This window comes from Lepidochelys kempii, chromosome 1 (genome assembly GCF_965140285.1).
Source record: "Lepidochelys kempii isolate rLepKem1 chromosome 1, rLepKem1.hap1, whole genome shotgun sequence".
Taxonomy (NCBI): Eukaryota; Metazoa; Chordata; order Testudines; family Cheloniidae; genus Lepidochelys; species Lepidochelys kempii.
The window spans coordinates 240900434-240915229 of NC_136380.1; the positions used below are offsets into that span (position 1 = coordinate 240900434).

The 14796-nt window shown below is 43.8% G+C and overlaps 1 protein-coding gene across 7 annotated transcripts in view; it reads left to right on the plus strand.

Annotated features, from left to right (window-relative positions):
* The window catches only part of BID (BH3 interacting domain death agonist), a 536402-nt gene that overhangs the window by 21371 nt on the left and 500235 nt on the right, over positions 1 to 14796 (plus strand). For 4 of the 7 annotated variants that reach the window (XM_073319915.2, XM_073319908.1, XM_073319898.1 and 1 more), the window contains 3 exons: positions 8889 to 8995; positions 9613 to 9681; positions 14261 to 14468. In XM_073319915.2, coding sequence (XP_073176016.1) covers positions 9673 to 9681; positions 14261 to 14468 — 217 coding nt within the window. In that variant the 5' untranslated portion in view covers positions 8889 to 8995; positions 9613 to 9672. Of the gene's footprint in view, positions 1 to 4091; positions 4251 to 8888; positions 8996 to 9612; positions 9682 to 14260; positions 14469 to 14796 lie in introns of all 7 variants that reach the window. The other 3 variants (XM_078849823.1, XM_073319890.1, XM_073319880.1) reach the window with 1 other exon arrangement.

Sequence of the window (14796 nt, forward strand, 5' to 3'; positions counted from 1 at the left end):
CCGCCACCTCTCCTCCCAGTCATTTTGTGGTTTCCTGCACTCTGACATTGTCTGCCTCCATGCATTCGTCTGTGCTCTGTCAGTGTGGGAGGACAGCATGAGCTCAGAGAACATTTCATCGCGAGTGCATTTTTTTCGCCTTCTAATCTTCACTAGCCTTTGGGAAGGAGAAGATCCCGTGATGCTTGAAACACATGCAGCTGGTGGAGGAAAAGAAAGGGACAGTGGTATTTAAAAAGTCACATTTTATGGAACAATGGGTACACTCTTTCACGGTAAACCTTGCTGTTAACATTACATACATAGCACATGTGCTTTCGTTACAAGGTCGCATTTTGCTTCCCCACACCGTGTGGCTAGCCCCTCCCTGTGGCTAACAGTGGGGAACATTTCTGTTCAGCCACAGACAAACAGCCCAGCAGGAACAGGCACCTCTGAATGTCCCCTTAAGAAAAGCACCCTATTTCAACCAGGTGACCATGAATGATATCACTCTCCTGAGGATAACACAGAGAGATAAAGAACGAATGTTGTTTGAACGCCAGCAAACATACACTGAAATGCTTTGTTCTACAATAATTCCCGAGTATGTGCTACTGGCCTGGAGTGGTAAAGTGTCCTACCATGGTGGATGGAATAAGGCTGCCCTCCCCAGAAACCTTTTGCAAAGGCTTTGGGAGTACATCCAGGAGAACCGCAAATGCCAGGGCAAATTAATCATTAAACATGCTTGTTTTTAAACCATGTATACTATTTTAAAAGGTACACTCACCAGAGGTCCCTTCTCCGCCTGGCGGGTCTGGGAAGCAGCTTTGGGTGAGTTTGGGGGGTACTGGCTCCAGGTCCAGGGTGAGAAACAGTTCCTGGCTGTCGGGAAAACCGGTTTCTCCGCTTGCTTGCTGTGCGCTATCTACAACCTCATCATCATCTTCCTCGTCCCCAAAACCTGCTTCCCTGTTGCCTCCATCTCCACTGAAGGAGTCAAACAACACGGCTGTGGTAGTGGTGGCTGAACCCCCTAAAATAGCATGCAGCTCATCATAGAAGCGGCATGTTTGGGGCTCTGACCCGGAGCAGCCGTTTGCCTCTCTGGTTTTCTGGTAGGCTTGCCTCAGTTCTTTAAGTTTCACACGGCACTGCTTCGGGTCCCTGTTATGGCCTCTGTCCTGCATGCCCTGGGAGATTTTGACAAATGTTTTGGCATTTCGAAAACTGGAACGTAGTTCTCATAGCACAGATTCCTTTCCCCATACAGCGATCAGATCCTGTACCTCCCGTTCGGTCCATGCTGAAGCTCTTTTGCGTTTCTGGGACTCCATCATGGTCCCCTCTGCTGATGAGCTTTGCATGGTCACCTCTGCTGATGAGCTCTGCACTCACCTGCAGCTTGCCCTGCTGGCCAAACAGGAAATTGAAATTCAAAAGTTCGCGGGCCTTTTCCTGTCTACCTGGCCAGTGCATCTGAGTTGAGAGTGCTGTCCAGAGCGGTCACAATGGAGCACTCTGGGATAGCTCCCGGAGGCCAATACCATCTAATTACAACCACAGTACCCCAGATTCAACCCGGCAAGGCCAATTTCAGCGCTAATCCCCTTGTCAGGGGTGAAGTAAGGAAATCGATTTTTAAGAGCCCTTTAAGTTGAAAAAAGGGCTTCGTCTTGTGGATGGGTCCAGGGTTAAATTGATTTATCGCTGGTAAATTTGACCTCAACTCCTAGTGTAGACCAGGGCTTAGAGGCTATTAGAATTTCAGTTCTAGAGAACTTCTTCATGCCAAAGTGAAAGCAGCTGTAGAAAGATAAGCATCTTGACAGTGCACAAAAAAGCAGCAATGTTGCTGACTGATAGGTTGTTTCTATCCAGGGGATTATTTCTCTGTTTGTATGTGTTTCTATCTCAGATGTTCCCTCTACAAACTGCTCTAAATTATCCATACCCTGCATGTGTGAGTGACTACTGCTGGAAAGTATAGTTGTTTGGCTAGAAAAAGAACCTGGTATGGCTGAGACTAAAATAATTGCTGACAAGATTGAAGATCATATACGGCCAATTAATTCTCTAAAAGTGCAATCTGCAGACCTGCATAGGAGGAGTGGGTGAAATGCTGGTGAATGGATCTACAGCTCATGAGACAGATTCTGTGCTGAGCGTTTTAAGAGATGCAGCACAGAAGGTGTGGCCCTGGAGAAGAGTAGATGAAAGTGGCTTTGTGTATGACTTTTTAACCATCTAAATTCTGGGCTGCTGCAAAGTACCTGGGGAAATACTTTAATTGAGGGCAAGCTTCCCCAGGGCTGCTTATGGCAGCTGAGAACTTCTGTAGCTCTCAGCATTGTGCTACTTTCCTTATGTTTTGCTGGGGCTGCAAGGGGAGCAGCATGGGCCACTTACAACCTTTCATTTGCAGCTCTTTCACACTATCGATGTACTATCAGAGCCCAAGACAGAACTGGCCCCCATGTACCTCATAAGCACAATATACAGCAGCCACCTCCCTTATGATTTAATTGTGTCTCGACTGCACGTGTCCAGTTTCACAGCAGAGTTCATTACACAAATGAGGTTCTCTGTGTGGTTAGGCAGTACAGTTGGCCACAGTTCTTATTCCTGAATTGGTGTGTGTGTGATGTTACTGTGTAGATAACTGTGGTTCACCTCACCCTCTTCATTACCACTTTGCTGTGTTGCCACAAGCCACTGGATTTAGAGCCTAAACTGCTCCACACTTGTACAAAGGAAATAATCTTCTTCACTTCAAAATGCACTGGGGAGTTGTTAAAAGTGCCAACACTGCATGGAGCTGCTGAAAAACAGGAGACTTGGTCCTTGCCCTGCAAAAATTGCATTCCAAACCGATGCTAACATCTTGGGAGATCCAGAGAGAGCTCCTATTGGAACTGTTTGTGTTTAATATCATGGTGACAACTGTGCACCTGCAGAATTCTATAGTGTGGAAACCGCCACCTGGATTCACGCAATGGACCTTTCAGAGTAACAGCCGTGTTAGTCTGTCTTTGCAAAAAGAAAAGGAGTACTTGTGGCACCTTAGAGACTAGTCTAAGTCTCTTAGAGACTAGTCTCTAAGGTGCCACAAGTACTCCTTTTCTTTTTGCAATGGACCTTGCATCTTTCTAAAACAACGGGTTGTTGCTGGATGCATTTCTTCCTCAGTCTTATGCAGGGATCATATTTATTTAACACACACACTCACTGAAGTTTCTATGGCACTGAGTCAGGCCACAGGGCTGGGTAACTGCATAGGAGGTGGGGAATAAAATAATGCTGGGGATGTGGCCTTTGTGCAGCAGAGATTGATAATTGTGTTTGTGATGGAAGCTGTCCCACAGGGGTTACAAGCTAAGACCAACTGTTTGTGTGGCTTGATGGGAGTGTAATAAGGCAACTCTGGCAGCCATCTGTTGCCTGGAGGAGGTAAGTATCACTGTCTTGGATGTCTAGAGCTCCTATATCACAAGGTCTCATCACCTGAGGTTCGCTAGGTTCTTACAAGTATTGTAGCCATCAGCAAGGTTGTGTTAGATACCTTTACTATCTTGAATCTGCACGTATTGCTTTCCAGGGGATCATGGCTAGATTTTGAAAGGCCAGTCTGGGATCCAGTGTTGTTTGGGTGAACATAGGGCCTGATCCTTTTCCCGCAGATGCTAACTGCAAAACTCCCATTGACTTAAACGATGCAGCATTCAGTTGTTATTGTGCAGAGACAGCCCAGCACAACATGAAGAAATTGCCAGACTTGTGCCTAAAGATTTAGGCAAGGCTGGTTTGCAAGTGATTTTTTTTCCAACTGCTGCTCTAGACAGAGGCATGTCTTTTGAAGTATGTGAGGCCTGATCTGCACCAGATTGTAGCAGTCACTCACAGTCCACATCAGCAAAAATATGTCTACCTTCTAGCCTTTTCTGGGACTTATGTGCTGTTGTTACAGAGTTTATTCCCAAATGGTGCCACGGTTGTGAGCCATAATTACCTGGTAACTAGCTTTCTTTGGACAATGCTACTCAGTCTCATTTTGAAGAACTGATTGCTAAGCAGTTTTAGAACCATCTCTCTGTTTTCTGTTTGTACAGCAGCCAGCACAACAGGGTCCTCGTCTGTGACTGGGGCTGCTAGGCACTACAGGAAAAACAGAAGCCTAGCACTTCCCTTGTTCTACAGTTTCCTTGCACTGCCAACTGAAGATGCTTCAGACTGTGGGCTAGGAGCAGAGCTCATGCAGATCCTGGAATGTATGTCTGAAAGAATAGCGATATGTTTTTGCAAGGATGCTAACTGAGGCTGAATGGATATGCTCCATTTTTATACGCTGGGAGTCTAGCAGTGGGGCTTCAAAGGGAAATGGCTCCAGCTACCAACCTGCAGTCACAGGCAGCACTAGACAAGCTGCTCTTAACTGAATTGAAACCTGGTTTATGGCTCCCAATTCTGCATTTAAATTAACGAGATGAGTTTTTAAGTGGAGTGGCTTATTGTTATATTAAGTATTTTTTCTTAGGCTACCTTTACACGCCAAGCTAGGAGTGCAGTTCCCAGCTTGCATACGCATACTCGCGCTAGGTCTCATCATCCGTAGTAGTGCAACCATGGCAGCACCACTGAGCCTTCTGGAGCACGTATCCACAGGGTCCCGGCAAGGTTGCCCTTGGCATGACTGAGCAGTGTTGCCACTGCCCATGCTACCACTGCTACACTACTGTTTATACTCACGCTCGCTCTCATCTAATGACCGCAGTACGTGTACGCGAGCTGGAGATTACAGCCCTGGGATATGATGAGTCATGTCCAAACAATGTCAGAGCTGCTATGCAATTATATTATTCCTGTCCCTCAGGGTGAAATTCATACAGAAGGTGAAGTTTGTTTATCTAGAACAATAATTCTTCCAACGTTTCAAATGGTTCCTTAAGGCATTTAAATAAGCTGGAGTATAAGGTGTATGTCGTGGTGGGGGAAACATGGTGATGAGAGTTAGCTGGCTGTCGCTGGAACATATTAAGAGTATGTGTTTATACTAGTGAGACTCTTCAGATTACAAGCCTGTTTTTTGAAATACTTGGAATAAAGCAGTTATTTAGTTCTTTCCTAGCTACATTATGTAAGACATGGGAGGTAATTGTCCTGCTCTCCTCAGTGCTGGTGAGGCCTCAGCTGGAGTACTGTGTCCAGTTCTGACTGCCACACTTTAAGAAAGATGTGGCAAAATTGGAGAAAGTCCAGAGGAGAGCAACAGAAATGATGATGGGTTTAGAAAACCGGACGTCTGAAGAAAGGCTGAAAGAATTGAACATGTTTAGTTTAGAGAAGAGGAGGCTGAGAGGGGGGATATAAGTCTTCATATACCTAAATGGTTGTTATAAAGAGGATGGTGATCAATTGTCCACCAAGGGTAGGATAAGTAGTAATCAGCGTAATTTGTAGCAAGGGAGATTTAGATTAGCTATTAGGAAACCCTTTCTAACTATAAGGGTGGTTAAGCACTGGAATAGGCTTCCAAGGGAGGTTGTGGAATCCCCATCATTGGAGGGTTTTATGAATAGGTTGGACAAACACCTGTCAGGGATGGTCTAGGTTTACTTGATCTTACCCCTCCAAGGGGGGATGGACTAGATGACCTCTTGAGGTCCTTTCCAGCCCTATATTTCTATGCTTGTATAACCATGCACTAGCAAGCTTCTCAGGGAGCAGGGATCACAGCAGAGTTACAGATATTAGCCTTTATGTTTTCCTGAATGTATTATTTTTATTAATATATAAGAACACATATGAAGATAAATGTGACACTCATGGTTTTAAAACACATCATTTGGATTACCCTTTTGCTTTTCCCCCCACAATTAAACTCCACTGTGGTTTTAACTGTTTCCACTACCTTGCAGAACAGCAGATGTAGAAATTCCTTGATACCACTTGAAAGCTGAGATTCTCCCTCTGATGGAGGGTGGTTTTTATGTGTGAACAGGAATCAAGTTACAGGCAACACCTGAGTAAGAGGCCAGGTTACTTCTGCAGTGAAGACAAGCCTTATGGTGAATAGGCAGTCACACAGGACTACCTTTCCATATTCTTAGCTTAATCCCCTTCTCCCCCCCCCAACCCCCACCCAAAACAACCATATCATGATGGTACAGTGTACATTAAAGTTGAGAGACTGTTTAGGGACATTAATTATAGCGTGGCACTGTTAACTTTAGCCCTTTAGTAGTGGGGTGGGCCATCATTCCTTCACTTAAAAAAAGATGTGTTCTTATCTCAAGTTAGCTAACACGAAGTAAAATCCTCATGAAAATTATGCAGTTTGTAGTTTCCACATGAATTAGTGAGTCAAGTTAAAGACTATGGGGGAGCCCAGGGTTTACCTCCACCTGCTAGCTTGTGTGAAAACTACAAACTGCCTTGTCTTCATTAGGATTTTACCTCATATTAACAACATGCTTTTTTGTACTGAAGACAAGGCCTAAGAAAAGGGTGATCAAACAACCTGTTCCAGGGTCTCGAAAATAGAATTAGGGTGTCCCTAGAATAGCTCACTTCTCACCCTGTCCCGGGTTTAGCCAGGGTTCCCTCAAAACAGCCTACTTATTAACCAACCTGTTTTCCTAAGGTCTGGGTCTCCAGGATGGCTAAGGAAATACCTGAAGGACATGGATACAACCTTCTGATAAATGATTGGCACAAAACAGTGTTCTTTCCAAAACCCAGCATCTTTTTACTGGTGCAAGTCAAAGAGCACCCCAAACCGTATTGCCTTGCGGTTTTGAAATGTTCCCAAGTGGCTGCACCCTGTTTCCAATGGCCAGTCTGCTGCAGGTTGCTGACAGCAATTGATAACGGTTCTTTAGTTTTACATATAAACATTTTCTCCACAATCAACACACATACATTCATCTTTATTCTCACACACACACACTCTCTCTCTCTCATCCTATACCATGACTCTAACTTTGAGTGACAAGCTTATTTTGTCTGCTGACTTTGCTCTATTGACAGGATTCCCTCTGGCGGTGGTGGTGCTGCTTCTTTCTCTGCTTTGTCATCTCCTCCCTCTTCGTGTCAGCTGTCTACTGAGACATAGTGACTTTTATACTGTCCTGTCAGAACTTTTTAGACACTTCTGTTAATATCTTCCTGTCAGATCTTTCTTGGGTGCATGCCAACTGCCAATCATTCCAAACCGTTAGTTCTGTTTTTAGCCTGCAATTGTTGTTTACCTCATAGTTATGATCTGCTGACCTTTCCCCTACTTTGGTTTTCCCACCAATTTTATTTTTAGTCTGTGTGACCTGCAGCTTTCACTTAATCATGGAGTGACCCTTATTTAAAATGGAAGCCAGAGGTACAAAATGGAGTCTGGGGAGTTTTCTCTGGTTTCAGGAGGAGAGTAGAAAGGAGGTCCTTTTGCCTCCTCCATGACACAGCTGGTCTGGCACATTTACATCACATATGTTGTGGGTCACTGACTGAGACAGAGTGTTGAACTAGATGGACCAACGGTCTGATGCAGAGTCACAAATTTTATCCGAGACCTAACTGGTTAACGTGTGGCTGTTAGATGGAACCAAGTAAATTCTGAGAAATCATGGCTAAAAGAACTGCTGCCCAAGTATTTGTATGTGGGGTTGGTTGAAATCACAAACCTGTAAAAGCCCTCCAAAAAGCTGGGAAATACCTTTTCTTTCCTGAACAATTTGTGTCTCCTTGTGGTTTGCTTCTGAGTTTGTAAGTTTCTGCTTTTGTTCACTTCCTCTTTTTCACCTCCACTCTGAGTCATTTTAATGCAGAGTTTTGTTCACTACCTTAAACTGCTCCAACAGGGGCCAGGACAGATGTGAGTGTGTGTTATGGAGTGGCGCAAAGTTTAAAGCTAGTGCTGGTCAGTGATGACTGGAAGATCATATCAGAAGTGTCCTGGTGCCGCCAGTCCATTCTGGGTGTCCACGTTGCAAAACAAACACAAACAAACACCACCACCACAGCTGGCACACTCAGCACAGAGACCAAGAGTTAGTGGAGTTGGAGACAAAACTCCTATCTCCCCTTACAGCTGGGCCCAGCCAGGTCAGGTTTGGTGTACATCGGCTGAGATGTGGGGCCAGCTTGCAACACTGAAGCCCACACAGTATCTGCTCTTTGGATAGAGAGCAGTTCAGAGCTCAGCGTTTGGCACTATTCACCTGCACTAAACTCCTTCAGAAAACTAAGTAGAAGTCCCCCTGTTCCTGCAGAGGGAGCTCCAGGCGTTTGTGATGCTGCCTTTCTGAAATTCTCAAGAATTGTAACATTCAAAAACCAATAGGAGAATACTTCAGTCTCCCTGGTTGCTCAATAACAGATTTAAAAGTGGCAGTTCTTCAACAAAAAAACTTCAAAAACAGACTCCAATGAGAAACTGCAGAACTGGAATTAATTTGCAAACTGGACACCATCAAATTAGGCCTGAATAAAGACTGGGAGTGGATGGGTCACTACAAAAAGTCATTTTCCGTCGTCTGATACTCGCACCTTCTTGTCAGCTGTTGGAAATGGGACACCTTGATTGCATTGGCCTCATTATCACTACAAAAGTAATTTTCCCTCCCTTGGTATTCACCCCTTGTCAACTGTTGAGAATAGGCCACTTCCACTTTAATTGAATTGGCTCATTAGCACTGACCCCCTCACTTGGTAAGGCAACTCCCATCTTTTCATGTGCTATAATACATATTATGCTTACTGTTTTTTTCACTCCATGCATCTGATTAAGTGGGTTTTAGCCCACGAAAGCTTATGCCCAAATAAATTTGTTAGTCTCTAAGGTGCCACAAGGAGTCCTCGTTGTTTTTTTCTGAAAACGGTTTGTTTGTGACTGATTGCTCATGTTTCCCGTCTAGGTTTTCCTGGAGTTGTATCAGTGGCATGGCTGTGCTAAGGAGCTTTCATTAAACGTGATCGGAGGCCTTTGGCAGGATACAAACAGCTTGACTCTCGACAACACCAGGTACTTGGACTGGGTTATTTCCTGTACACCTAGGGGTAGGCTGTGTGTTAGGTGCTCCCCAGGGGTAGTGCAAGGTTGGCTGGCTCAGGCTGGTTCACTTATAAATGAACAGGAGTGTCCCACAGTTAAAGGCAGGAAGCCCCTAAAATACCCTTACCACGAACCTAATGACTTGGTAATTAGGGCATCGTGGATCCTTCAATAGCCAGGCCAGAGGTCCACCTGGAGCTAAACTTGCTCTCCATTCCAACAGCTGGCCCAAGCTAAGGCAGAACGCCTTGACTCTAAAAGCCCCTGTTCCTTCCTAGGTCACTTGCTGTCATGGTGATTGTCAGCCCCCAGGCCTCTCCCTTATCATGCCTATTCATAATGCTACCGGTGAGGGGAGGCATAGTGTCCTCCTATCCCACCTTTCTTCACTCCTAAAAAGGGGCCTACTTGCTCATCTGGTCCCGTGTTCACAGCCTTCCCTATGACTGCCAAATCACCAAGCATGTGTTCCTGGGGAAGGCCCATGCTCTGCAAAGCAGGGCTGGATTAGTAAGGGCTTGTCAAAGAGAATCTCTGGACAAAGTGGCTTGCAGGCTTGTTGGCATCTTCCTTTTGTTCCCTTGCAGGGAAAGGACTTGTGGGTTGAAAGTTAAGGTTAACACAGCTGCACTGTCCCAGCAGCCAGCATGGATCAGGTCAGTTCCAAAAGGTTTTATGTTTCAAAATGCATTCAGTTTAAATTTTCAGAAGTGACTGGTGATCTTGTGTGTCCAGCTTAAGACGTGTGATTTCCCTCTGCCCCGACCCTCTGAAAATCAGGCGTCTTTTTGAGTTATCTAGTGATTTTTTGGGTGCTCAACTTTAGTCACTTTTTCAAATATAGGCCAAAAAAAGTGTATTATTTAACATTTAATAATTTGGGGATGCTCAGTCTGAACCTGTTTTGGTTCCTAGTCCCTGTGCAAGTTTGGGTTTGCAGGCACCATGTTTCTGTACAGCTTGCACTTTCTGCCAACATGCTACTATCCATACAGGCAGCTCATTCCCCAGTCTGTGTGGATGGGTGTGCCTGCATATCTGAGATCAGACTCAAGCTGCCTGCTCTCTTTCTGATGCTAGCTGAACATGATTCATAGATTCATAGATATTTAGGTCAGAAGGGACCATTATGATCATCTAGTCTGACCTCCTGCACAATGCAGGCCACAGAACTTCACCCACCACTCCTAAAAAAGACCTCACACCTATATCTGTGCTATTGAAGTCCTCAAATTGTAGTTTGAAGACCTCAAGGAGCAGAGAATCCTCCAGCAAGTGACCCATGCCCCATGCTACAGAGGAAGGCGAAAAACCTCCAGGGCCTTCCAATCTGCCCTGGAGGAAAATTCCTTCCCGACCCCAAATATGGCGATCAGCTAAACCCTGAGCATATGGGCAAGATTCATCAGCCAGATACTACAGAAAATTCTTTCCCGGGTAACTTGGATCTTACCCCATCTAAAAACCCATCACAGGCCATTGGGCCTATTTACCATGAATATTTAATTACCAAAACCATGTTATCCCATCATACCATCTCCTCCATAAACTTATCGAGTTTAATCTTAAAGCAAGATAGATCTTTTGCCCCCACTACTTCCCTCGGAAGGCTATTCCAAAACTTCACTCCTCTGATGGTTAGAAACCTTCGTCTAATTTCTAATCTAAATTTCCTAGTGGCCAGTTTATATCCATTTGTTCTTGTGTCCACATTGGTACTGAGTTTAAATAATTCCTCTCCCTCTCTGGTATTTATCCCTCTGATATATTTATAGAGAGCAATCATATCTCCCCTCAACCTTCTTTTAGTTAGGCTAAACAAGCCAAGCTCCCTGAGTCTCCTTTCATAAGACAAGTTTTCCATTCCTCGGATCATCCTAGTAGCCCTTCTCTGTACCTGTTCCAGTTTGAATTCATCCTTCTTAAACATGGGAGACCAGAACTGCACACAGTATTCCAGGTGAGGTCTCACCAGTGCCTTATATAACGGTACTAAAACCTCCTTATCCCTACTGGAAATACCTCTCCTGATGCATCCCAAGACGACATTAGCTTTTTTCACAGCCATATCACATTGGCAGCTCATAGTCAACCTATGATCAACCAATACTCCAAGGTCCTTTTCCTCCTCCGTTACTTCTAGTTGATGCGTCCCTAGCTTATAACTAAAATTCTTGTTATTAATCCCTAAATGCATGACCTTACACTTCTCACTATTAAATTTCATCCTATTCCTATTACTCCAGTTTACAAGGTCATCCAGATCCTCCTGTAGGGTATCCCTGTCCTTCTCTAAATTAGCAATACCTCCCAGCTTTGTATCATCTGCAAACTTTATTAGCACACTCCCACTTTTTGTGCCCAGGTCAGTAATAAAAAGATTAAATAAGATTGGTCCCAAAACTGATCCTTGAGGAACTCCACTGGTAACCTCCCTCCAACTTGACAGTTCACCTTTCAGTAGGACCCGTTGTAGTCTCCCCTTTAACCAATTCCCTATCCACCTTTCAATTTTCCTATTGATGCCCATCTTATCCAATTTAACTAATAATTCCCCATGTGGCACAGTATCAAACGCCTTACTAAAATCTAAATAAATTAGATCCACTGCGTTTCCTTTATCTAAAAAATCTGTTACTCTCTCAAAGAAGGAAATCAGGTTGGTTTGGCACGATCTACCTTTTGTAAAACCATGTTGTATTTTGTCCCATTTACCATTGACTTCAATGTCCTTAACTACCTTCTCCTTCAAAATTTTTTCCAAGACCTTGCATACTACAGATGTCAAACTAACAGGCCTATAATTACTTGGATCACTTTTTTTCCCTTTCTTAAAAATAGGAACTATGTTAGCAATTCTCCAATCATATGGTACAACCCCTGAATTTACAGATTCATTAAAAATTCTTGCTAATGGGCTTGCAATTTCTTGTGCCAATTCTTTTAATATTCTTGGATGAAGATTATCTGGGCCCCCCGATTTAGCCCCATTAAGCTGTTTGAGTTTCGCTTCTACCTCAGATATGGTGATGTCTACCTCCATATCCTCATTCCCATTTATCATGCTACCATTATCCCTAAGATCCTCTTTAGTCTTATTAAAGACTGAGGCAAAGTATTTGTTTAGATATTGGGCCATGCCTAGATTATCCTTGACCTCCACTCCATCCTCAGTTTTTAGCGGTCCCACTTCTTCTTTCTTTGTTTTCTTCCTATTTATATGACTATAGAACCTTTTACTATTGGTTTTAATTCCCTTTGCAAGGTCCAACTCTACTTGACTTTTAGCCTGTCTCACTTTATCCCTACATATTCTGACCTCAATAAGGTAGCTTTCCTTACTGATCCCTCCCTTCTTCCACTCCCTATATGCTTTCTGCTTTTTCTTAATTACCTCTCTAAGATGCTTGCTCATCCAGCTTGGTCTACAACTCCTGCCTATGAATTTTTTCCCCTTTCTTGGGATGCAGGCTTCCGATAGCTTCTGCAGCTTTAATTTAAAATAATCCCAGGCCTCCTCTACCTTTAAACCCATAAATTCTTCAGTCCAATCCACTTCCCTAACTAATTTCCTTAATTTTTGAAAGTCAGCCCTTTTGAAATCAAAAACCCTAGTTGCAGATTTATTTTTGTTAATCCTTCCATTCAGTTTGAACTGAATTAGCTCATGATCACTTGAGCCAAGATTATCCCCTACAACCATTTCCTCTATGAGATCCTCATTACTCGCCAAGACCAAATCTAAAATGGCATCCCCTCTAGTCGGTTCAGCAACTACTTGTTGAAGGAATCCATCAGCTATCGCATCTAGGAAAATCTGAGCCCTATTATTATTACTAGCACTCATCCTCCAGTCTATATCTGGGAAGTTAAAGTCTCCCATGATCACACAGTTTCCATTAGTATTTACTTTATTAAAAACATTAAAAAGGGCTCTATCCATATCCAAATTAGATCCCGGCGGTCTATAGCACACCCCAAGCACTATCCCAGGGGAGGCTCTAATAGCTTTCTTCCCCAATTTAATTATTGCCCAGACAGACTCAGTCATATCCATTTCATCGCTTCTTATTTCTTTACATTCTATCTCATCATTGATATACAGTGCTACTCCACCACCTTTACCTTTATTTCGGTCTTTCCTAAACAGCACGTACCCTTCAATACCTGTAGCCCAGTCATGACTACTATTCCACCAGGTCTCTGTTATACCTATAATATCTGGTTTCACTTCCTGCACCAGTAACTCTAGTTCCTCCATTTTGTTACCTAGGCTCCTTGCATTAGTGTACAAACATCTTAATTTTTGCTGTTTGGCCTCACTCACATTCTGTACCCTATTAGGCACGGTTATTTTACTACCAGTATAACCTATTAGACTTGTATCTACACTGCCCTTCCTCCTACCTACAGCTGTATCCACTCTTACTTCATTTTCTTTCCACTCTATGCTAAATTCTGGCGTGGAGATTACCTGGACATCTCCCAACCATCTCCCCCAAATTCCTAGTTTAAAGCTCTCTTAATCAGTTGTGCCAGCCTCCATCCTAGAAGTCTATTTCCTTCCCTACTCAGATGAAGTCCATCCCGAGAGAACTGTCCTCTATCCATGAATGCCTCCCAATGGCCATACATCCCAAAGCCCTCCTTATAGCACCACTGCCTAAGCCATCTATTGATAGTCATAATCTTGTCACACCTTTCATTATTGACCTTGTCTGGGTCCCAGTCAAACAGTGAGATGAAAGATGATGCTCTTAACTTTTGAAGAGTCTGTATTTTTTTGGTGTGAGAACGCCCCCCTGGTTAATATCTCACATTGCTTGTTTTTAAATAGTAAATGGGCATCCGTTGCTTATGTTTATAACAGGAAATAGAATAATCAATTCCCAAATTCAAGGTAACAGGTTTATGGTCTGAGTTTGTGTAGGTACATGTTTTTAAATGGTAGTTTTAAACTCCAGCTTGAAATACATGGAGAATCTTAAATTAATCCTTCCATCAATGGATTAGTAAAAACAAAAATCATGCAGCACTTTCTGTAGGTCCTACACATAAACAAAGCCATAACAATCAGAATGCAGTCATGCAACTATACAGTCTCTTCGGTTAACATTATTTCAGGCTCCTGGAGGAGGTTCACAACAGAGAGACAGTGGTGGAAAACAGTCCTCTCAGGCAGGAGTGTCTTGTTGGCTGTCAGATTCATGATGTCTTATTGGTGCATATTTTTAGGGTCTGCGTGGCGATGTACAGGTGGAGCGCATCCTCGTGTATTCCTTTCTGCAGAACTGTCACAACTGTGATTTCAGAGAAGAGCTGGATTCTCTGAGAAGCCAGGTGATGGTTTCCCCACCAAAAAACTTTCTCTCTGATGAGTTTGATGATGGGGAGCTTCAGACAGATGGGAATCGGAGTGGCCGGTTTTCGAATGGTGAGCCAGGTAAGTGCTCTCCTCTTCCCCTTATCCCACTGTTCTGAAGCTGATCTCTTCTGTAGCGGAATGGTACAGGGAGTATTTTCTCTGCGGAGTATTGCTGTGCTGTAGCTCTGGATGTTAACGTATTGGGCTTTCTCAGGTCACATGGTACAGCTGATGCTTAGCACCTTATCTTACCTGTCTAGGTATTTCTGGAGCACTCTTCTCCATAGTACCTAGATGCCTTTTCTCCCACGCACTTGCAGTTTGCCATAATGGAGCCCCAAACCCCAGTCTCCTTTTTAGGCCTTGAGTTTTAAAAAGTGTTTGGGTACTTGGCACCTGTTAGCTA